The 24,151-nt window shown below is 38.9% G+C and overlaps 1 protein-coding gene across 6 annotated transcripts in view; it reads right to left on the bottom strand.

Annotated features, from left to right (window-relative positions):
* Positions 1 to 24,151, bottom strand: part of ANKIB1 (ankyrin repeat and IBR domain containing 1) — a 163,534-nt gene that overhangs the window by 107,935 nt on the left and 31,448 nt on the right. For 5 of the 6 annotated variants that reach the window (XM_003407150.4, XM_064289976.1, XM_010587269.3 and 2 more), the window contains one exon: positions 6,872 to 7,147. In XM_003407150.4, the coding sequence (XP_003407198.2) occupies positions 6,872 to 7,059 (188 nt within the window). In that variant the 5' untranslated portion in view covers positions 7,060 to 7,147. Of the gene's footprint in view, positions 1 to 6,871; positions 7,148 to 8,944; positions 9,159 to 24,151 lie in introns of those variants that run through there. The other variant, XM_023544430.2, reaches the window with a different exon arrangement.

Below are 24,151 nucleotides of genomic sequence, written 5' to 3'. Positions count from 1 at the left end.
TTTCAAAATACTACTGCTCATGGACAATGCGCCTGGCCACCCAACAGGTCCGATTCAGATGTACAAGATGATTAACGTTGTTTTCATGCCTGCTAACACAACACCTATTCTGCAGCCCATGGATAAAGGCGTAATTTCGACTTTCATGTCTTATTATTCAAAAAATTCATTTTATAAGACTATAGCTGTCATAGGTAGTGATTTCCCTGATGGATCTGGGCAAAGTAAACTGAAAAGCTTCTGGAAAGGATTCGCCATTCTATATGCCATCAAGAATATTTCGGCCACCTCCTGATTCTTGGGAGGAGGTCAGATATCAACAGGAGTTTGGAAGAAGCTGATTCCTACCCTCGTGGATGACTTTGAGGGGTTCAAGACTTCAGTGGGGGAAGATGTGGTAGAAACAGCAAGAGAACTAGAATTAGAAGTGGAGCCTGAAGATGTGACTGAACTGCTGCAATCTCAAGATAAAACTTTACTGGCTGGGGAGTTGCTTCTTATGGGTGAGCAGAGAAAGTGGTTTTTTGAGACGGAACCTACTCCCGGTGAAGATGGTGTGAACAATGTTCAAATGACAACAAAAGATCATTATATAAACTTAGCTGACAAAGCAGTGGCATGGTTTGAGAGGACTGACTCTTAATTTCGAAGGTAGTTCGACTATAGCTTAAATGCTATCAAGCAGCATCACATGCTACAGAGAAATCTTTTGTAAAAGGAAGAGTCAACTGATGTGGCAGAGTTCACTGTTGTCCATTTTTAAGAAACTGTCATAGCCACCCTGTCCTTTAGCAACCACCACCCTGGTCAGTCAGCAGCCTTAACATCGAGGCAAGATCCTCCACCAGCAAAAAGATTATGACACACGGTAACTATGAGCCCAAGAGACAGAAAGGGCCACATGAACTAGAGACTTACATCATCCTGAGACAAGAAGAACTAGATGGTGCCCGGCTACAAACGATGACGGCCCTGACAGGGAGCACAAAAGAGAACCCCTGAAGGAGCAGGAGATCAGTGGGATGCAGACCCCAAATTCTCATAAAAAGACCAGACTTAATGGTCTGACTGAGACTAGAAGAATGCCGGTGGTCATGGTCCCCAAACCTTCTGTTGGCCCAGGACAGGAACCATTCCCGAAGACAACTCATCAGACATGGAAGAGACTGGACAATGGGTTGAAGAGAGATGCTGATGAGAAGTGAGCTACTTGTATCAGGTGGACACTTGAGACTGTGTTGGCATCTCCTATCTGGAGGGGAGATGGGAGGGTAGAGAGGGTTAGAAACTGGCAAAACGGTCATGAAAGGAGAGACTGGAAGGAGGGAGCGGGATGACTCATTAGGGTGAGAATAAATGGGAGTATGTAGTAAGGTGTATATAAGTTTATACGTGAGAGACTGACTTGATTTGTAAACTTTCACTTAAAGCACAATAAAAATTATTAAAAAAAAAAGATTACGACTGGCTGAAGGCCGAAATGATGGTTACTGTTTTTAGCAATGAAGTATTTTTTTTAATTAACTTTTATTGAGCTTCAAGTGAACGTTTACAAATCAAGTCAAACTGTCACGTATAAGTTTATATACATCTTACTCCATACTCCCACTTGCTCTCCCCCTAATGAGTCAGCCCTTCCAGTCTCTCCTTTCGTGACAATTTTGCCAGCTTCCAACTCTCTCTATCCTCCCATCCCCCCTCCAGACAGGAGATGCCAACACACTCTCAAGTGTCCACCTGATACAAATAGCTCACTCTTCATCAGCTTGTCTCTCCTACCCACTGTCCAGTCCCTTTCATGTCTGCTGAGTTGTCTTCGGGAATGGTTCCTGTCCTGGGCCAACAGAAGGTTTGGGGACCATGACCACCGGGATTCCTCTAGTCTCAGTCAGACCATTAAGTATGGTCTTTTTATGAGAAGTTGGGGCCTGCATCCCACTGATCTCCTGCTCCCTCAGGGGTTCTCCGTTGTGCTCCCTGTCAGGGCAGTCATCAGTTGCGGCTGGGCACCAACTAGTTCTTCTGGTCTCAGGATGATGTAGGTCTCTGGTTCATGTAGCCGTTTCTGTCTCTTGGGCTCTTAGATATCATGTGACCTTGGTGTTCTTCATTCTCCTTTGATCCAGGTGGGTTGAGACCAATTGATGCATCTTAGATGGCCGCTTGTTAGCATTTAAGACCCCAGACGCCACATTTCAAAGTGGGATGCAGAATGATTTCATAATAGAATTATTTTGCCAATTGACTTAGAAGTCCCCTTAAACCATGGTCCCCAAACCCCTGCCCTTGCTCCGCTGACCTTTGAAGCATTCAGTTTATCCTGGAAACTTCTTTGCTTTTGGTCCAGTCCAGTTGAGCTGACCTTCTGTGTATTGAGTATTGTCCTTCCCTTCACCTAAAGCAGTTCTTATCTACTAACTAATCAGTAAAAAACCCTCTCCCACCCTCCCTCCCTCCCTCCCTCGTAACCACAAAAGTATGTGTTCTTCTCAGTTTATACTATTTCTCAAGATCTTACAATAGTGGTCTTATACAATATTTGTCCTTTTGCCTCTAATTTCGCTCAGCATAACGCCTTCCAGGTTCCTCCATGTTATGAAATGTTTCACAGATTCCTCACTGTTCTTTATTGACGCGTAGTATTCCATTGTGTGAATATATCACAATTTATTTAACCATTCATCCGTTGATGGACACCTCGGTTAGTTCCAGCTTTTTGCTATTGTAAACAGAGCTGCAAAAAACATGGGTGTGCATATATCTGTTTGTGTGAAGGCTCTTATTTCTCTAGGGTATATTCTGAGGAGTGGGATTTCTGGGTTGTATGGTAGTTCTACTTCTAACTGTTTGAGATAACGCCAGATAGATTTCCAAAGTGGTTGTACCATTTTACATTCCCACCAGCAGTGTATAAGAGTTCCAATCTCTCCGCGACCTCTCCAACATTGATTATTTTGTGTTTTTTGGATTAATGCCAGCCTTGCTGGAGTGAGATGGAATCTCATCATGGTTTTAATTTGCATTTCTCTAATGGCTAATGATCGAGAGCGTTTTCTCATGTATCTGTTAGCTGCCTGAATATCTTCTTTAGTGAAGTGTGTGTTCATATCCTTTGCCCACTTCTTGATTGGGTTGTTTGTCTTTTTCTGGTTGAGTTTTGACAGAATCATATAGATTTTAGAGATCAGGTGCTGGTCGGAGATGTCATAGCTGAAAATTCTTTCCCAGTCTGTAGGTGGTCTTTTTACTCTTTTGGTGAAGTCTTTAGATGAACATAGGTGTTTGATTTTTAGGAGCTCCCAGTTATCTGGTTTCTCTTCGTCATTTTTGGCAATGTTTTGTACTTTGTTTATGCCTTGCGTTAGGGCTCCTAATATTGTCCCTATTTTTTCTTCCATGATCTTTATTGTTTTAGTCTTTATGTTTAGGTCTTTGATCCACCTGTAGTTAGTTTTTGTGCATGGTGTGAGGTATGGGTCCTGTTTCATTTTTTTGCAAATGGATATCCAGTTATGCCAGCACCATTTGTGAAAAAGACCATCTTTTCCCCAATTAACTGACACTGGGCCTTTGTCAAATATCAGCTGCTCATATGTGGATGGATTTATATCTGGGTTCTCAATTCTGTTCCATTGGTCTATGTGTCTGTTGTTGTACCAGTACCAGGCTGTTTTGACTACTGTGGCTGTATAATAGCTTCTGAAATCAGGTAGAGTGAGGCCTCCCACTTTCTTCTTCTTTTTCAGTAATGCTTTGCTTATCCAAGGCTTCTTTCCCTTCCATATGAAGTTGGTGATTTGTTTCTCTATCATATTAAAAAATGACATTGGAATTTGGATCGGAAGTGCATTGTATGTATAGATGGCTTTTGGTAGAATAGACATTTTTAGTATGTTAAGTTTCCCTATCCATGAGCAAGGTATGTTTTTCCACTTAAGTATGTCCTTTTTAATTTCTTGTAGTAGTACTTTGTAGTTTTCTTTGTATAGGTGTTTTACATCTTTGGTAAGATTTATTCCTAAGTATTTTATCTGCAATGAAGTATTTTTAATTAAGGTATGCATGTTGTTTTTTAAACATAATGCTACTGCACACTTAACAGACTACAGTATAGTATAAACATAACTTTTATATGCACTGGGAAAACAAAAAACTCGTGTGACTTGCTCTATTGTGATAATTGCTTTTGTGAGGTGGTCTGGAACGGAACCTACGGGATCTCCGAGGTATGCCTGAAAATGGGGATGAATTCATAAACAAGGCAGAAACCGAGGTGCAACTTAAGGGACAGGTAATTGGAGAAGAAAGAAGACATTTAAAAATCAAGGAACAGGAATTAACTACGGGGGTGGCATTCCTAAAGGTAAGGAAAATAAAAGGAAAGTTAATCAGCCAGTTTGACTAAAAAGATCATGTTAGGAATGAGCGATTAGGCTGACTGGGTAGGAGGAGGGCAGAGTAAGGCGAGCTAGACAGAATAATGCAGAAAACAGTAGTGTTACAGCTTTCTGATGACAGAAGTACCATTGAAAACGCTTGTTATAGGAAGATTAATCCGGACCTGAGATTGTAAGAGAAAAAGACTTACAAAAACACCACGTAGGAGCCAGATATTTTAAGTATTAAGAGTAAAGTCTGATAAGAGGGAATTAAGTTTGGGGCAATGGGAATGAAAGCAATGAATCCAAGAGATAAGACTTAGTGAACTTAGTAGTAGGTTAGATAAAGGAGAAGAGTAAGCCAAAGATGACTTGAAGATATTTAGAGTTACTGTGGTGAAAAGTAATACACATTTATCGAGTGCAAATTGTATGCCAGGCAGCATATAAGACACATAATACATAGTAACTAGTTTAATTGTCGCACAAGCTCTGTGAGATAGGTATCTATTTTACAGATAAGAAAACTGAAGTCTAGAGTTCCTAAGTAATTTGCCTTGCTAGTAAGTAGCTGAGGCAGCCCTCAAACATAGGCTTATCTGACTGTAGAGAAAAAAGAGGCTGCACAGCATAGTGGTTAAGAACCCAAAGCCTCTGGTACATCTTCCTGGGCAACTAGCTTTGCACTTATTATCGGCAAGAGTTCTGACAAGTTATTTAACATTTCTGTGCTTCAGTTTCTTCATCTCTAAAATATAGATAATAACAAACCAAAAAAACTGTAATGAGGATTAAAGACGATAATGCATATACAGTACTGTTAATAAGATCCATTGCTGTTGAGTCGATTCCAACTCATAGCGACCCTACAAGGACAGAGAACTACCCCATAGGGTCTACAAGGAGCACCTGGTGGACTCAAACTGCCAATCTTTTGGTTAGCAGCTGTAGCTCTTAACCACTATGCCACCATGGTTTCTGTACTGTTAATAGTGCCTGGAAAATACTAAGTCCTCAATAAAACGTTTGCCGGTATCTTATCGGCACAGTAGGTTGGTGTCAATAACGTAGGGAGGACCCAGTTCGGAGAAGAAAAACAAAAAATTTCGAAGAAGCTGAGTCGGAAGTAGTTTTAGGTAGGTATTTTTAGGTAACCGAAAATAAAAGACAAACACAAAAATGACAGGCGAAGGGCAGAATTACCTATTTTTAACTAGAGATATACTTGTTAAAGTCATGGGCCTGGATGAGCTAAATTATTTATGTAATTTTTCTCATTCACAAGTTCTAATCATAAAAATATTTCCTTGGGTGATGACTGTATAAAACTTCTATTTTGTGTAAAAACCAGAAGTACAAAGAAATGCACTGTAAAATAGTTATAATTATGTAGGCAGACAGAAGATATACAAAGATATACATATGAGATAGTATATACCAAACAAGTGATAAAAACAAACAATCCAAAAAGAGCTATAGATGTTCAAAAAGAGACTGAGGTTCTGATGGGTTGTGTCAGTTCAAGACAGGTGAAACATAATAGATGCCTGAAGGAAGGGGAAGGTTTAGTTAAGTCAGAGAAGGCTGAGAGGAAGATGAAGAAGGAACACTCCTGCAGACACAGCAGCATGGATGTGGCTCAGGGAACAGACATGGCATGTCTCAGGAGACAAGAAAATGAGCTTAACTCAAATGACAATTTGTATACATAAGAAACAGAAATGAGGTTGAAAGTTAAGGTCTCTGTCAGGTTCTAAAGAGCCCTGAAAACTGGTTTAAGAATTTAGACTTCACTGGGTAAGCAAAGAAGTGTTTCTTTCCCTTCTAGCATCAGAATTCCATAGCTGCAAAATCTACTTCTAAAACAATAATACTTGTTTTGGAAATACTTTTCTACCCTTTGCTTTTGTTTAATGGCTATCAAATCTCCAGGTAATTAGGCTAAGAATCTTCACATACTTGCTATGTCATTCTAATGCTTTCTTATGAAAGATTTATGTCTGTGTATGTGTTTTTAAAGCTTCTTAGTTATCGAAGTGTTCAGGAAATGTTTTGCCTTTAGAAGACTTTTCAAGTAGCTGAACCCCGTTAGAAAAAAAACTAGACAAGACAAACTCAACTTGAACTAGCTAATTATAGCTTAGAACTTTGCCGTAGGCACTGCTCCCTGTTATTTTTGTTTGTTGACAAGTACTTTTCTAGAAATCAAGGTACTGTAAATGAAATACTACATTATTATAAAAAATATATATGATGAGGATCAAAACATATTTACAGCAACAAGAATGTGTGAACCACCCTTACTATTAAAACTCTTGACCTAATTTTGGTCTAATTAAAAAATCATACTACATAATTTAGGCATATTCAGTTTTGGAAGTTTAATTCACCACAAGACCATATAACGAGAAAATATATATCTATATATTTTCAGAGATAATACTTTTTACCTTTCACCAATTTGTTATCAATTGTTTTACAGTAATACTTACCCTAATATTCTATTCATTCCATGTCTGGCAGCATAATGTAATGGTGTATTGTGCTGGTAGGGCTCCCCATAAGATGTGTTTGGATCAAGGGATTCTTTTAGCTGAGGGTTGTTTTCATATATTTGGCAGGCGAGGTTTTCATCACCATTGATGAGTGCTTTACGGAATTTCGTGGTTGTATTTCCCATGTTTTGTTTTGTTTTCTGATAGGCAGTGGCACTTTTTTCCTTCCCCCTTCAGCCACTTCATGAATACTTCTGCAACATGTTTCACATTCTAATGGAGGAAAAAATTATTCAATTAGATTATAAAACAAAAATTATGAAGCAATATCCATTAAAAAAACAGTATCATAATTAGAATGTTAACATAATTTGGAAGGTATATGCAAGGGAATAAACTATATTTGACCAAATTTATCTTAACAGGCAAGAAGTCTCAAATTTTTAATATTACCCACATTAACTTCTTGTTAAACTATAACATTTTCCCACACAGAGACAGTTTCATAAGCTGTACTTTGCACTATAAAAAGCTTTTCAGTTTTCCTCTTCATATGTATAGGAAACGAGCCTGCCTGACTTTTATGGTTGAATACACTTAAATTTGTATTTATCTTACTCAAGCCAGACAATTTGTGGGATAGTGAACAATGTAGGACATTTTGCTCAAATAACTACAGAATAAGTGTTAAATTATAGTAAAGGAAAAGTGAAAATGTTCAGTACTTATAAGGACATCAAAGAAAAGATTTTTAAAATGTAAAAATATGACTACACAACTCAATAACAGTCAACAGTAAACTATTTAATACAACTGATTATATACAGAACAATGGAAACAGTGATTATTCTACCTTTTTGTTGCTGTTGTTTACCACTGAGTTGATTCCAACTCATGACAACTCCACATGTGCAGGGTAAAACTATTCCATAGGTTTTCAAGGTTAGGACCTTTAGGAAGCAGATCACCAGGCCTTACCTCTGAGGTGCCTCTGGGTGGGCCTGACCCACCCACTTTTTGGTTAGTAGTACAGCGCTTAACCATATGCACCACTCAGGGACTCCTATTCTGCCTTTTAAGACCACTAAGTTTACTTCTTTGTACTATAAAGAATTCAAAACAAGGCTGAAAAATCATCAAATGTTTATGCATACCATGTTTGGAAAGAGAATATGATAATGATCACATGGGCATTTACTGCTGAAACGATGTAATGATAGGTGGCAGAAGAAGACATGGGAACAGACACAGGACTTAGAATTTGAAATCCATCTTTGCCCTATATTAGCTGTGTAATTTTGAGAAACTTATTTACCTTCTGAAAGTCTCAGGTTCCTATCTATACAGTGAAGAGAATGACTGTATCTTAGGGATGGCTGTGAGGATTATAAGAGCTAGTTTAAAGTACCTAACACAGTCCTTGGCTAATGTACTCAATAAATACTAATTTCATTCCATTCCAATATATGTTGTTTTTGAATCTACTGTTGAACTGTGGTCACAACTACTGACAAAGGAAAAAAGCGTATGCAAAGGCAAGTATGAAAAATAATGACCTATTCAAGGAATGGCAAATAGGGCTGGAGTTTCTAATGTCGGAATGGCAGGAGATAAAACTAAAAATAGACAAAGGCCAGACTATGGAGGTCCAAGAAACTTATACTTTAGCCTTTAAAGAACAGATAATCAAAGGTTTTTTACACAGGGTAGTGATATAATTATTTTCTGCTTCAGAAAATCAACTATTGCCACAGTTTAGAAGAAAGAGCGGAGGAAAAAAAAAGTAGTCTATCATGTTGCCCAGTTAATGCCGTGGCAGGCTGGACATTAAAAACATAGCTTGAAAAAAAGCAGATGTTAAACATTATACATAGGAAAATAATATGTATAATGTTCAACACAAACTTTGTACAGGGCAGTAACAGTTTTAACAGAATACAAATTAAAGTACCAAAAAGCAAATGACCTGTTTCCTTAAGTTTCTTGCAAAACAGGGCTCTCAGCCTTGGCTGTACATTATGATAACCTGGTGAACTTCAAAAGTCGTGGTGCCCAAGCTATATCCCATACCAATTAAATCAGAATCTCTAGAGGTAGAACCACGGCATTGGTATTTAAGTCCTTGGAGTGATTTCAACTGTGCAGATACCATTCTTATAAAAAAGCTCCTGGATCCCTCCAGACAGTTGTTCACATCTGAGTTGGACCTGCAGGTGAGCAAGCAGGGTCAGACATCTGCGAAGGCTATTTTAGAGATAAGTATTAACTACCTACTTCACGATGGTAGAACATTTCCTGACCTATACATACAGTTAACGTGGTCACCATTTGAGTCTTTTCAGTGTTTTCGTTATTTTTTTTTTAAATATATAAATGCATATGCACAGTAGAAATTTTTGAAAATATGAGTAAAGGGACAAAAACCCCATAATCTCTTTATTGGAAGATAATCACTGTTAGTATTTTGAGATAGAGCTACCCTGACTATCACTCTACACTTAACATAAAAATACTACAGTTACCTCTGGGAATTTTCAGGGACAGCCTGGATTTTATTTGATTCTGTTCTTTTATTTTTCACAAAATCGAGGTACCATCATGTGCTTATTCTCAGTGCAGTAGTTTCTGTTTTATTGTACTGCTTTAAATATTTTAAGTGCTTATTATCCTTAATACAAATCCACTCAGTTTACTGAATATTTTATCTATAACAAGGTATAAAGGATATGATGTGGTTTCTGAAGAGTTTTTCCTAAGAATATGGAAACTTTCATTTGTTTTGGTTTTATCTTCTCCTAACAGAATACAGCTTAAACTGTAACATTTTCAGAGTTTTAGATTAGATTAATAAATTGACATGTTTTCATTTGCTTTATATTACTACTTTGGCAATATGTTCATTAGAACAATAATTCATAGCCAAGATGTGAAAAAAAGAAATATCTAAGAAAGCAATGATATCCTAGGACACTTACTTAAAGTAACAAGACACTTTTAAAAAATTAATACTCTAGATGCGTTTTAAATGTTACTATTAATCATACTGAAAAGCATAATGGCATCCAGAAATCTTTTTGTGGCTTTATTATCTTCAACACTGTTTCATTTTTAAAATTTGTGTTCAATAAGCCTGGAAGTCCCCAGGAAGTGCATGATGTAAAACATTCATAGTTTCAATCCTTTCAGATTTATCCTCCCAAGTCCCACTGAGAAATGTGCCAGAGTGTTCTTTCACTTCTTCATAGCTGCCGCTACTATTAATTGAAGTGATTGTTCCCTGTTTAAATCAAAACGCTTAGCATTTCTCCAACTCCAAGGTGATTCTATGGATAGAACTTTGAGGCAAGTGATGGATTATGAAGGGAAACTAATTCCTTGTTTTGCATCTCTGAGTCTTTACAGGAAAACCTGGGCTATTCTTAATCACCTTTGAGTAGTCAAGCACAGCATTTGATAAATACTTTATGAAAAAAGAAAAAAATGTAGCTGTCAATGGACTCCAGAAACCTTTACCTAATTCCTGATTAAGTTTTAATTGTGAAGGGCTCCACATTCTAGCTTTAAACTTGTCTCCCAACTTCCCCATTTCTAGGTTAATAATCTGCAACACTCAGTTGTACTTAATTAACAAACTTTTCCCAGAAATATGTTATAGAAGGTGAACCTCTTTAGATATAAGTGATCAGCTCCTAACTCATCTGTTTTCACAAAAGTTTTAAAGTCATAGTAATGAACTGAAGTTGTCAACCCAAACAATATAACTGGCTCCCATACTCCATTTAACTAGAAGAAACTCAACATTACATATTAAATATATATAGAAACACACACACACACACACACACACACACACACCATTGCTGTCAAGTCGATTCCAACTCATAACGGCTGTTGAGCCGATTCCAACTCATAACGGCCCTATAGGACAGAGGAGAACTGCCCCCTGGAGATTCCAAGGCTGTAATCTTTATGGAAGCAGACGGCAACATCTTTCCCCTGTGGTGTGGCTAGTGGGTTTGAACCACTTACCTTTCAGTTAGCAGCTGAGCGCTTAACCACTGCAACACCAAGGCTCCTTATACACATTCATATAATTTACCCTTCTGCAATTATCTGTACTACTGATAAGCATAACAATCTTAAATCTACAACTAAACTTCTATCTATCAGTATAGAAACAAGTAGAAAGTTCATGTAACCAGTAGGTCCAATCCCATACCAAGCTGAAATCTGAGAGATGAGTCTCTAGGAAGAAGACATCAGAGAGTTCAAAGTCCAAAGAAATACTCTCATTGTTACTGTAATAATACCATTAGAAAAGGAGAGATGATTACAAAAGAAGAGAGCCTAAGAACTTTGAAGATATATGGTAAGGGAAAAAATAAGGGTAGAAGAAGAAAAAAAAAAAAAAAAACAGGAAAAGTGAACAAACTACAGCAGAAGAAGCTGTAGAAAAAAGTTCTATAGCTCATATGAGTAATCAAAAAAACAAAACTTCTTAAGACTATAAAATCCACCAGTAAAAGATGTATATTATACTTTTTATTTGAAAATGAAATATTCATAAAAATATTCATAGTACTGGATTATTATTTATAATTCATAAAAACCACAGGAAAGGCTACATTTAAATCTTCCCAGCCTATGCCCCTCCCCTACACGTCTGTCAGTTTGCTGTACAGTGGGGGCTTGCATGTAGCTGTGATGCTGGAAGCTATGCCACTGGTATTCAGATGCCACCAGGGTCACCCATGGAAGACAGGTTTCAGCTGAGCTTCCAGGCTAAGAGTAGGAAGAAAGACCTGGCAGTCTACTTCTGAAAAGAATTAGCCAGTAAAAACCTTATGAATAGTAGCGGAACACTGCCTGGTATAGTGCTAGAAGATGAGCCTCCCAGGTTGGGAGGCACTCAAAAGACAATTGGGGAAGACCTGCCTCCTCAAAGTAGAGTCGACCTTAATGACGTGGATAGAATAAAGCTTTCAAGACCTTCATCTGCTGATGTGGCATGACTCAAAATGAGAAGAAACAGCTGCAAATATCCATTATTAATTGGAACCTGGAATGTACGAAGTATGAATTCAGGAAAATTTGAAATTGTCAAAAATGAAACGGAATGCATAAACACCGAGATCCTAGGCATTACTGAGCTCAGATGGACTGGTATTGGCCATTCTGAATCAGACAATCATATAGTCTACTATGTCAGGAATGACAACTTGAAGAGGAATGGTGTTGCATTCATTGTCAAAAAGAACATTTCAAGATCTATCCTGAAATACGATGCTGCCAGTGACAGGATAATATCCATACACCTACAAGGAAAACCAGTTAATACGACTATTATTCAAATTTACACACCAACCACTGATGCCAAAGATGAAGAAATTGAAGATTTTTATCAGCTCCTACAGTCTGAAATCGAACATGTAATCAGGATGCATTGGTCATTACTGGTGACTGGAATGCCCAAGTTGGAAACAAAGAAGAATTGGTAGTTGGAAAATGGCCTTGGTGATAGAAATAATGCCAGAGGTTGAATGATAGAATCTGGAAGACCAACAACTTCTTCACTGCAAATGCCTTTTTTCACCAACACAAATGGCAGCTATACACATGGACCTTGCCAGATGGAATACACAGGAATCAAATTGAGTACATCTGTGGAAAGAGACGATGGAAAAGTTCAATATCATCAGTCAGAACAAGGCCAGGGGCCGACTGTGGAACAGACCATCAATTACTCATATACAAGTTCAAGCTGAAACTGAAGAAAATCAGAGCAAGTCCACAAGAGCCGGCATGCCACCATAAGTATATCCCACCTGAATTTCGAGACCATCTCTAGAATAGATTCGAAGTGCTGAATACTAATGACCAAAGACGAGACAGGTTGTTGAATGACATCAAGGACATCATCCATGAAGAAAGCAAGGTGTCATTGAAAAAACAGGAAAGAAAGAAAAGACCAACGTGGATGTCAGAGGAGGCTCTGAACTTGCTCTCGAACGATTGAGCAGCTACCGTAAAAGGATGCAATGATGAAGCAAAAGAACTGAAGATTTCAAAGGGCAGCTCAAGAAGACAAAGTAAAGTATTATAATGACATGTACAAAGAGCTGGAGATAGAAAACTGAAAAGGAACAACACGTCTGGTGTTTCTCAGGCTGAAAGAACTGAAGAAAAAATTCAAGCCTCAAGTTGCAATACTGAAGGATTCTATGGAGAAAATATTAAATGATGCAGGAAGCATCAAAAGAAGACGGAAGGAATACACAGAGTCATTGCACCAAAAAGAATTAGTCGATATTCAATCATTTCAAAAGGTAGCATACGATCGGGAACCGATGGTACTGAAGGAAGATGTCCCAGCTGCACTGAGGGCACTGACAAAAAACAAGGCTCCAGGAATTGATGGAATATCAATTGAGATGTTTCAACAGATACAGCGCTGCAAGTGCTCACTCGCCTATGCCAAGAAATATGGAAGACATCTACCTGGCGAACCGACTGGAAGAGATCCATATTTATGCCTATTCCCAAGAAAGGTGATCCAACCAAATGCTGAAATTATGGTACAATATCTTTAATTTCACACGCAAGCAAAATTTTGCTGAAGATCATTCAAAAGTGGCTGCAGCAGTATACCTACAGGGAACTGCCAGAAATTCAGGCTAGTTTCAGAAGAGGATGTGGAACCAGGATATCATTGCTGATGTCAGATGTTTCCTGGCTGAAAGCAGAGAACACCAGAAGGATGTTTACCTGTGTTTTCTTGACTATGCAAAGGCATTCAACTGTGTGGATCATAACAAATTATGGATAATATTGTGAAGAACGGGAATTCTGGAACATTTAATTGTGCTCATGAGGAATCTGTGCGTAGATCAAGAGGCAAAATTGTTCGGACAGAACAAGAGGATACCGAGTGGTTTAAAGTTAGGGAAGGTATGCATCAGGGTTGTATTCTTTCACCATACCTACCCAATCTGTATGCTGGGCAAATAATCCGAGAAAATGGACTATAAAGAAGAAGAAGGCATCAGGATTGAAGGAAGACTCATTCACAACCTGCATTATGCAGATGACACAACCTTGCTTGCTGAAAGCAAAGAGGACTTGAAGCACTTACTAACGAAGATCAAAGACCACAGCCTTCAGTACAGATTGCACCTCAACATAAAGAAAACAAAAATCCTCACAACTGGACCAATAAACAACATCATGATAAATGGAGAAAAGACTGAAGTTGTCAGGGATTTCATTTTACTTGGGTCCACAATCAATACCCATGGAAGCAGCAGTCAAGAAATCAAAAGATGCATTGCACTGGGTAAATGTGCTGCAAAGGACCTCTTTTAAGTGTTAAAAAGGAAAGATGTCACCTTGAACATTAAGGTGTGCCTGACCCAAGCCATGTATTTTCAACCGCATCATATGCATGTGAAAGGTGGACAATGAATAAGAAGACTGAAGGAGAACTGACGCCTTTGAATTGTGTCAGCGAAGAATATTGAATGTACCATGGACAGAACAAAAGAATGAACAAATCTGTCTTGGAAGAAGTACACCAGAATGTTCCTTAGAAGAAAGGATGGCAAGACTGCATCTCACATGCTTTGGACATGTTGTCAGGAGGGATCAGTCCCTGGTGAAGAACATCGTGCTTGGTAAAGTACAGGGTCAACGGAAAAGAGGAGGACCCTCAAAGAGATGAAATGACACAGTGGCTGCAACAATGGGCTCAAGCATAACAACGATTGTAAGGATGGCGCAGGACCGGGCAGAATTTCGTTCTGTTGTGCACAGGGTCGCTGTGAGTTGGAACCGACTCGACGGCACCAAACAACAGTAACGAGAGCCTATACTTTAGACTTAACAGTAAAAGGTTTTTTTTTTTTTTTTTTAAATGTATTGTGGTAAAATATATATAACATTTACCATTTAACCATTTTCAAGTGTACATTTGAGTGACATTAAATACATTCACCACCATTATTTACAAAGCTTTTTATCATCCCGAACAGAAATTCAGTACCCTGAAGCAATAACTCCCAACAATACTTTTGAACATTCGTGGCTTTTTTTTAGTAATTAACTGCCTTCCTGAGTATATACTAAAACTAGTTGCCATCAAATCGATTTTGACTCATGGTGACCCCGTGTTTGTTAGAGTAGAGCTGTGCTCCGTAAGGTTTTCAATGGCTGATTTTCAAAGTAGATCCCCAGGCCTGTCTTTCAAACCTCCAACATTCTGCTTTACACTCGAGCATGTTAACCATTTGCACCACCCAGGGACTCCAAGCATACACTAACCAAAACTAAACCCAGTGCCATCGAGTCGATTCCGACTCATAGTGACCCTATAGGACAGAGTAGAACTGCCCCATAGAGCTTCCAAGGAGCGCCTGGTGGATTTGAACTGCCGAACCCTTGGTTAGCAGCCATAGCACTTAACCACTACACCACCAGGGTTTCCAAGTATACACTAGATACTCCAAAAGCCTATCCTGACATTGACCATAAAATGGTCACTGAAATCCTGTATCAAATATATTTGGTACTCTTTCACACATTATGGAGTATCATGGTATTAAAGTATTGGAATTTCATGGGGCATTTAATGAGATACAGTTTGTCCCTCGCCCAAATGCTATGAATACATAAATTTTTCAAAGTTAAAATTACTTAATGCTAACTTCCCCTCTTTCCCCTTTATTCTTGTGAAAATTGGTAAGTCAAAGATTGGAGAACTGCTGTTTTAAAGAGTCCATGCAGATTTTAGGAACTAACATCACCACCACTAAAAACCTTATTAGAAGTACTACAGCAAGATGAAATTGGCATAGTTCACTCAGGAAACCCTGCTGGCATAGTAAAGTGCTATAGCTGCTAACCAAAAGGTCAGAGATTCGAATCCACTAGGTGCTTCTTGGAAACCCTATGGGGCAGTCCTACCTTGTCCTCTAGGGTCGCTATGAGTCGGAATTGACTGGACGGCAATGGGTTTGGTTTCACTCAGGAAAATGACCTGAGATAAAAAGACTGCATTTGATCTACTGACTGACAATAAAGACAGCCTTTAGATATGTGATGGAAACCCCAGTGACGTAGTGATTAAATGCTACAGCTGTTAACCAAGAGGTCGGCAGTTCAAATCCGCCAGGTGCTCCTTGGAAACTCTATGAGTCAGAATCAACTCGACGGCAGTGGATTTGGTTTTTGGTTTTTTAGAAATGTGATGGCAAACTGGCTATCATCTACTGAGGAATCTTACCCCCTCCTATAAGGTTACTCACTGTACAGCTGGTGCCTATGCCCCTGCCCTCTCCCCACCCCCAACATACATCTCTTGATCTCAGTCCTATTACTATAACATTTTTTTAAAACCTAAGCTATATTATACTTAGTTATAAACAAAGATTTATTTCAGTATAAAATTAATTAAAACAACTGCTGGTATAGCTTAAAAAAAATTTTTTTTTTGGTATAGCTTAAATGTCATAAACACATGACTGAAGTTTTAACTATTCACTAAAAAAAAAAAGGTAACAAAAGCAATTTAGACTTACCTTCACAAAAAAAAATGAAATGGTTACAATTATAATGCATAAAATCATAGGAACAGAAAAAAAACTACATTTAAGTCATCCTAGCCTATGTTTTCAAATTTAATACCGAAAGCTTCTAAACATTCATGGCTTCTTGTTGTTAGTCAGTATTTTGCCTTTCTCATTAGATTATGGGCGATCTACCTTATTGGTTCTCTTCCAAGTCTAATGCTTCAGTAAGATTGAAATTTATATTACTGAATGAGCACTCAAGTCACAGCACCTCTAAGGAAAGCATGGTATAATGTAGGGGTCAGCAAACATTTTCCGTCACGGGACAGATAGTAAATATTTTAGACTTTGTCTCTGTTACAAATACTCAACTCTGCTATTGTAGCTTGAAAGCTATAACCAAAAAAAGAAAACCAAACTTATCGCCATCGAGTCAATTCCGACAGGACAGAGCAGAACTGCCCCAAAGAGTTTCCAAGGAGCACCTGGTGGATTTGAACAGCCAACCTTTTGGTTAGTAGCCATAGCACTTAACCACTACGCCACCAGGGTTTCCACTGTCACGATAGTAATTAAAAAAAAAATCTATGCAGCAGTTTAGCTGCCTAAAGTTTCCCAGTAACCAAGAAAAAGGAGACAATCCAACATATTCTGGCTCCTCTTGGATACTTTTTATAACTACACAGCTTTCGCAGTGTGGAAAAGGATACTGCATTTAGAAAGGAAGAAATGAAAATAGCTACAAAAGGCAGCAGCTGACTGCTTCTTTTTGCCAAACTGGCAAATGAACACAGAAAATAGCCAGCATGAGGTCCACAACTGGAAAACTATCAAGACTTGGGATACAACTACTGTATGAAACAGCACTTTTCTATTTCCTATTAAAACATCATTACCTGCAATCATTACACAGAAGTCAGAACTCCTCACATAAGTAGATGTTTTAGGTAGCTGAAATTTTTCTTAGGCAGTAGTTAGCTTTTATACTTTTGGCTTTCCAACTACTCAAAATGTTTTACATTATACTTTAGCCCCCCCCTTTCAAAACTACTTTCCATATTTTGAATTCAGAATTTCATACGGTGGCTGAAAATGACATTTCAGGCTCTAGTGCTGTGGGGTTAGTGGTAGTGCTATATGGTGCTATCAGTGAATAGTTTAACTTCAGTAAATTTGGCATCTCTGACTATTCAGCAGTGTTTGCCCTTGTAATTTTTAAATACAGTATTGTCCTTATTTCATAAAAATAAGCACAAGTAAAAATGTTAAACTGGAACTTTTTATATTGGTATTAGAAAGTCAAGGTCTCAAGGTTGATACAATTGAGAACAAGATAAAAACTATTTATGCTCTAAAAGGCAAACCTTTAGTCATAAACTGAAGCTTCCTATACTTTACCATAATTCAGTTTTGAAGAAAAAGGATAAAAATTATGTACTATGTATGAAAGTTTATAAATTTATAGTGAAATACTGTCTTAAAAGTGAATTACGTACTACAATGTGGACAAACTTTGAAATATTATTTCATTTATATGAAATTTTAACAGTAATTAAATCCACAGAGGCAGAAAACAGATCAGTGGTTGCCAGGATCTGGGGATGAGGGGAATGGGGGTGGAGAGAGAGAATGGGGAGTGACTACCGATGGGTATCGAGTTTTCTTTTAGGGTGACGAAAACATCTTGGAAGTAGAGGATGCATAACATTGTGAACGTACTAAATGCCACTCAATTGTACACTTTAAAATGGTCAATGGTTAATTATATGTTATGTGAATTTTACCTCAATTTAAAAAGAAGTGAATCGTTAATGTTTACTGTTTGAAAGCAATATAAATGTGTGAAATTTTTAAAAAAGTAAATTGTAATTGGGAGTTTTATGCTTACACTCCAAGGAACAGAATTGTTTCCTGACATGTCTATTATAACTATGTACATTTAAATTCAATACAAGTTTTCAAAAATATATGAGAACAATTTGCTTTCTCAAACTAACTACAAAGAACAAATACAAAATTGCTGTAATACAGCATTGTTTAAATGACTCTGCTCTGACCCCCACTGTTTCCAAATCAGTGGGTCTGGCTTTGCTGTATTTCCCATTGTGAGGTACTCATTTTAAATCATTGTTATGCGGAGAAATCTACAAGTATTACATTTCGTAAGGGTATAAGACTATTTAGCTTCTAGGAGCTCTGTTTCTTATTCATTGTCCTGCTGAACGAAATCTAAAAGAATTTATCAAGTTAAACTAAGTTTATATAATACTACAATTTCAACTCCCTTTGATGTTGTACCCTATTACGCAGAAAAGTGTGAGCACAGCAGGTCTGAGACTAAAAAAGTTCTGCTTGCAAGGGTGGCCCTTGGTTAAGGCCACCATTCCCTAACTGATAAGAGGGACCCACTGTGCCTGAACTGTTTGCACACACAATGTAATTTATGCTAAACATCTGGTTTTCTTCTGGGAGTCTGGAATTTTGGTACATGCTTGGCAAGGGTGCCTACAAAACCAACCCTTAATAAAAACCTTGGACTGTCTCTAACGACGTTCTTTGGTAGAAAACATTTCATGTGTTGTCACAATCTGATGCTGGAGGAATTAGGCACATACTGTACGACTCCATGAGAACAGAACTCTTGGAATCCTGTACCTGGTTTCCTCTGGAATTCACCCCATTAGCCTTTCCTATTTGTTGTTTTTGCTTTGTATCCTTTTGCTGTAATAAATCTTAGCTGTGAGTACAACTGTATGTTGAGTCCCATCAATCCTTTCAGTGAATCATCAAACCTGGGAATAGCTTTAAGGACTCTGCCCCACACACTGGTATCGTAAGTGAGATCTGCTAGACCAACTTTGACTCATATTTTAAAATATGGCAAAAGCACTGAATGTGAAAAGAAATGAGAAGGGGTGGGTATGATGAACCTTTGGTGATGAAGTGGCTACAGTGTTACACATGTTATGAAATAGCAGCTGAGATACTGTTATGAGAGGCAAAAATTACCTATAATATTTGAAAAAGATAAATCCAACTCCAGGAGAGTTGCCTTGCTGGATCCCCTGCATGCTTTTGGCTGTACTGGCTAAACTGAGCACGAAAATAGAAGCACAGGCCAGGTAATTCCTCTAGTTTTTGTTCTCTACTTCAGATGGCAGGAGAAAGGGCTCATATCTTCCCAAAGGTGAGCTTTAGTGAGCCAAAAATGTTAAGCATTTACATTGCTCTCTCCTCCAAGTGAAAGAAAAAATGGGGAAAAAAGGTTAAATCAGCTCCCAGGGATGGAACAAAGCTTCAGATAAACCGAAAGAAAAAAGGAGGTGGGGGAAATACTCCAGCAGTTTCTTCACCCCAGCTGTTACTGCTACTACCCCTCCCCCTTGCATTCCAGCCAGAATATTCCCCATACCTGGCTGCTGCAGCTGTAATGCTAACCATGTAAATGCTAAACTTAATCTAGGGATTTAAATAAATTCACAATTAGAAAAAAAAGAAATTTTTACAAACTGGCTATTTTGTGGCTATCACATCTGGATGTGTGATAAAACTGATGTAAAATGTTGCATGCTTCTCATTACGCTTATGCTAGAAGGATATCCCAATTAGGAAAAACAGCAAAGAAAAAAAACTGTTAATAACACACAATTCCTTTACTTTTTGCCACTACTGAGCAAACTGAAATTTAAATTCTTTGAATATTAGAAGCCAACTCTTCAGACAGGAATTGGACTGGACTATGGGACAGAAAATGATGCTGGTGAAGAGTGAGCTTCTTGGACCAAGTAGACACCTGAGACTATGTGGGCAGCTCCTGTCTGGATGGGAGACGAGAGGGCAGAGCGGGTCAGAAGCTGCCCGAGTGGACATGAAAATAGAGTGGAAAGAAGGAGTGTGCTGTCTCATTAGGGGGAGAGCAACTAGGAGTATACAGCAAGAAGTATATAAATTTTTGTATGAGACTGACTTGATTTGTAAACTTTCACTTAAAGCACAATAAAAAAAATTTTTTTAATTCTTTGAATATTAGAAACAGGTACTGGTAAGTGTGCTAACTAATGATCTTTGCCCACTGGAGCCTCTAGAAAAAGGGAGACAGCAAAAAGAGAGGGGCAATCTCTAGATGGAAATACACTTCTAGAGGTTTAAAAAGCAGTTTTTAGTTGCTAATGAGCTCTTATGAAATCAGATATCTGACCCTTACAGTCTGAAGACGTTCCAGCAGATGTGTATATCTGTGAACGGGTCAATCTGGACTCTAAGACCACTGAGACAAAATGGCCTTGTCACTTGGACTTGGAAGACAGCTATCTGGCCTTGCAGTGTCTCGGTTTTGCAGCTGCAGAAGAGGGGTTGCTGGATTTTTTTGAATCCTGAAGTCACAGATCCTAACTGCCTGCACCTGACTCTAAGCTCAAACCTGATATTGTGTGATATGGGCTGTTCCAGCCTCGGCACAAGGTGTGCTGAAAAGAAAGCAGGTATAGGTTCAATGAACAGAACTCAGACTCTGAACTGCTGCAGATTTACTGCCCTAGGAGCCTTGGTGGCGCAGTGGTTAAGAGCTCAGTTGCTAACAAAAGGGTCAGCAATTTGAATCCACCAGGCGCTCCTTGGAAGCCCTATGGGGCAGTTCTATTCTATCCTATAGGGCTGCTATGAGTCGGAATTAACTTGACAGCAATGGTTTTTTTTGTTTTTGTGGGGGCCTAAACTATGAAAACATAATGGATGATGGCTGGACTGTGTGGATCACTTGCGATGCCCACAGGAAAGGGCTAATTCTCTGATGCGACCACCTGAGACTGGCCTGCTGATGGACTCTATGTTTCTGATACAGAGGCTAAACGCATTCCTAACTTCTGATTCCTGTCAAGAGGTAAAGTTGGGGGAGGGAATATTAAAGTGTGATCCCTTTACCTACACCTGACTGATCTGACTCTGGACCCCCTCTAGGAGATATCTCACTGCTGCTGACTTGTATTCAGGTTTCCAGACTAGTTGTAATTTATGACAATGAATTGACAGCCTGACTCTTCTTCCCTCACCTTTCTCTTGGTATGCCTACTCTAGTAAGGCAATTTATTAAATGAAGCTATCTCTGTAAAGGGATCTATTCTAGGCTTCATACTACATAACTGATGAGAATGAAGGGGTGGTATATAAACCCATTTTGAAATTTTTTGAAAATTCAGGATTTCATTCCGACCAATTTCTGAACATGATGTGTCTTTCTGGTCAAATTATTTTTAAGTGTTTTTCTATGAGAATGCTTTTGTCCCTCTTGCACTCAACCTTTCCGGATGGAAGGTCTTCATGAAAATAGGGGATATTTGAAAAATATGCAAAGTTATGATTGCTAAATGGGACACACTGATTTTCTAACAACAGAGACAAAATAAAACACCCAGCACCTGGAGCACATGGGAAAGGGCATTAATGATCTTTCTTTTTTGGATCTGTTCTTAAATACTTTCCCCTCTTCCTTAAGGAAAACTCCTTATGCTGCCTTTCCTACTAATCTTTTTTTATAAGCTCTGGTGGCACAGTGGTTACAAGCTTGGCTGCTAACCAAAAGGTCTGCAGTTCAAATCCACTAGCTGCTCCTTGGCAACCCAATGGGGCAGTTCTACTCTGTCCTATAGGGTCGCTCTAAGTAAGGATCGACTTGATGGCAATGGGTTTGGTTTTTGGTAAGAGCAGCTGAATTCAAACTAACTACTGTGCTATGATCATACCTGACAGTGCCGACTATGAGACAGCAGAGGATGGCCCCAGCTCTGGTACTTCCCACACAGAACATTTCTAATGGCTAGAAGCACCAGGGAGGGAAACCTCACAGTGGGAGGCCACTTTGAGGGCTCTTTTAACCTGCACTGTCTCACTAATGTATGTCCTGCTTGGGACATTTGTAACAATTGTAAACCCTTTGCTTCCTGGGGTACTCTGCTCTGGGATAATACTTCTTGTGTGTATCCTATGTCACACTACCTCAAGCCTGAAAGGCATTCAGATCACTCTCAGTATAGCAGCTAGAGTTCTGTCATGCCTGAACTGATGCCTCAGACCAGGTAAAAAAAGTTAATATGGTTAATACAGAAACTTAAGGATGAAGCCACTTGGTTTCCTAAGATGGACCTTTATCATCAGTAGAATTTAAGTGGCAAAATCTAGGACATCTAAATGACATAACAGATCAATACTTCAGGCTGGTCTCACCCTGTTGCGTGGGGTCCTACTGATAATTTTGCTGTAGAGATAACTTGGCCAAAGGCCAAGTGGTGGTAAGAGTTAATACAGCAGGCCCAAGACTATTATCCTTGGCCCTGCTTGGCTAATGTCTGAGAACTTGGATTTCAAAAGGGCTTCAACCATTCCCTAACTGATAAGAGGGATGCACTATATCTAAACTGCTTGCATACACCATGTAGCTAAAACTCAACATTTAGTTTTCTTCTGGAAATATGGAGCTTTGGTACTTGCTAGGCAAAGCTGCCTACGTGACAAACCTCAATAACAACCTCAGGCATTGAGTCTCTAATGAGCTTCCTTCTTAGGCAACATTTCACATGTGCTGTCAGATCCAATGCTGGAGGAATTAGGCACTTCTTGTGTGACTCCATGGGGAGAAGACTCTTGGCAGTTTGCGCCAGTTTCCTCTGGACTTCACCCCATGAACCTTCCCCTTTGCTGATCTTGCTCTGTATCCTTTTGCTGTAATAAATCTTAGCAGTGGGTAGGAGATATGCCGAGTCCTGTGAGTTGTTCCAGAGAATCATCGAACCTAAAGGTTGTCTTAAGAACCCCTGACATACCAAAAAAAAACCTTAACCTGCTGCCGTCGAGTCAATTCCGACTCATAGTGACCCTACAGGACAGAGCAGAACTGCCCCATAGAGTTTCCAAGGAGTGCCTGGTGGATTCGAACTGCCAACCTTTTGGTTAGCAGCTGTAGCTCTTAACCACTACGCCACTATAAAAAATGCTCTAAAATTGGAGTAGAAAAGATTTGTATTCTAATCTTTATGTTAATCTCTCTGCATTTTTTCCTTGGTCGTAGAAAAGGCATGAATCATTGTGATACTTAAATAAAACTGTAAGTATTTAGCACAATGTCTGAAACATAGAAAACCCACCAAAACCACTGCTGGCAAGTCAATTTCAACTCATAGTGACCCTATAGGACACAGTAGAACTGCCTCATAGGGTTTCCGAGGCTGTAAATCTTTATAGAAGCAGACTGCCACATTTTTCTCCTGGAGAGTGGTTGGCGCATTTGAACCGCCAACCTTTTGGTCTGCAGCCGAGCACTTTAACCACTGCACTATAGGGCTCCTCTGAAACACATACCAAACCAAAAACCAAACCCAGTGCCGTCGAGTCGATTCCGACTCACAGCGACCCTACAGGACAGAGTAGAACTGCCTCATAGAGTTTCCAAGGAGTGCCTGGCGGATTCGAACTGCCGGCCCTTTGGTTACTAGCTGTAGCACTTAACCACTACGCCACCAAGTTTCCCTGAAACACAGAAGACAGTTAATACATATTTGTTCTTTACTCAGTTTTTTCAGACCTTTTCTACTTGTTTATTGGTTCATAACCTTAGGATTGTCGAAGGTGTTCAAAATCTGGCCACCAGATAAGTGACGGATGATTGTGCAAGTCCAAGTTATGAGGCAATTTCTCCTTCCAACTATATAGGTATGATTACATC

Source organism: Loxodonta africana, chromosome 8 (assembly GCF_030014295.1).
Source record: "Loxodonta africana isolate mLoxAfr1 chromosome 8, mLoxAfr1.hap2, whole genome shotgun sequence".
NCBI lineage: Eukaryota > Metazoa > Chordata > Mammalia > Proboscidea > Elephantidae > Loxodonta > Loxodonta africana.
Note: the sequence above shows the minus strand (reverse complement) of the source record. Positions and strands in the feature narration are given on the sequence as shown.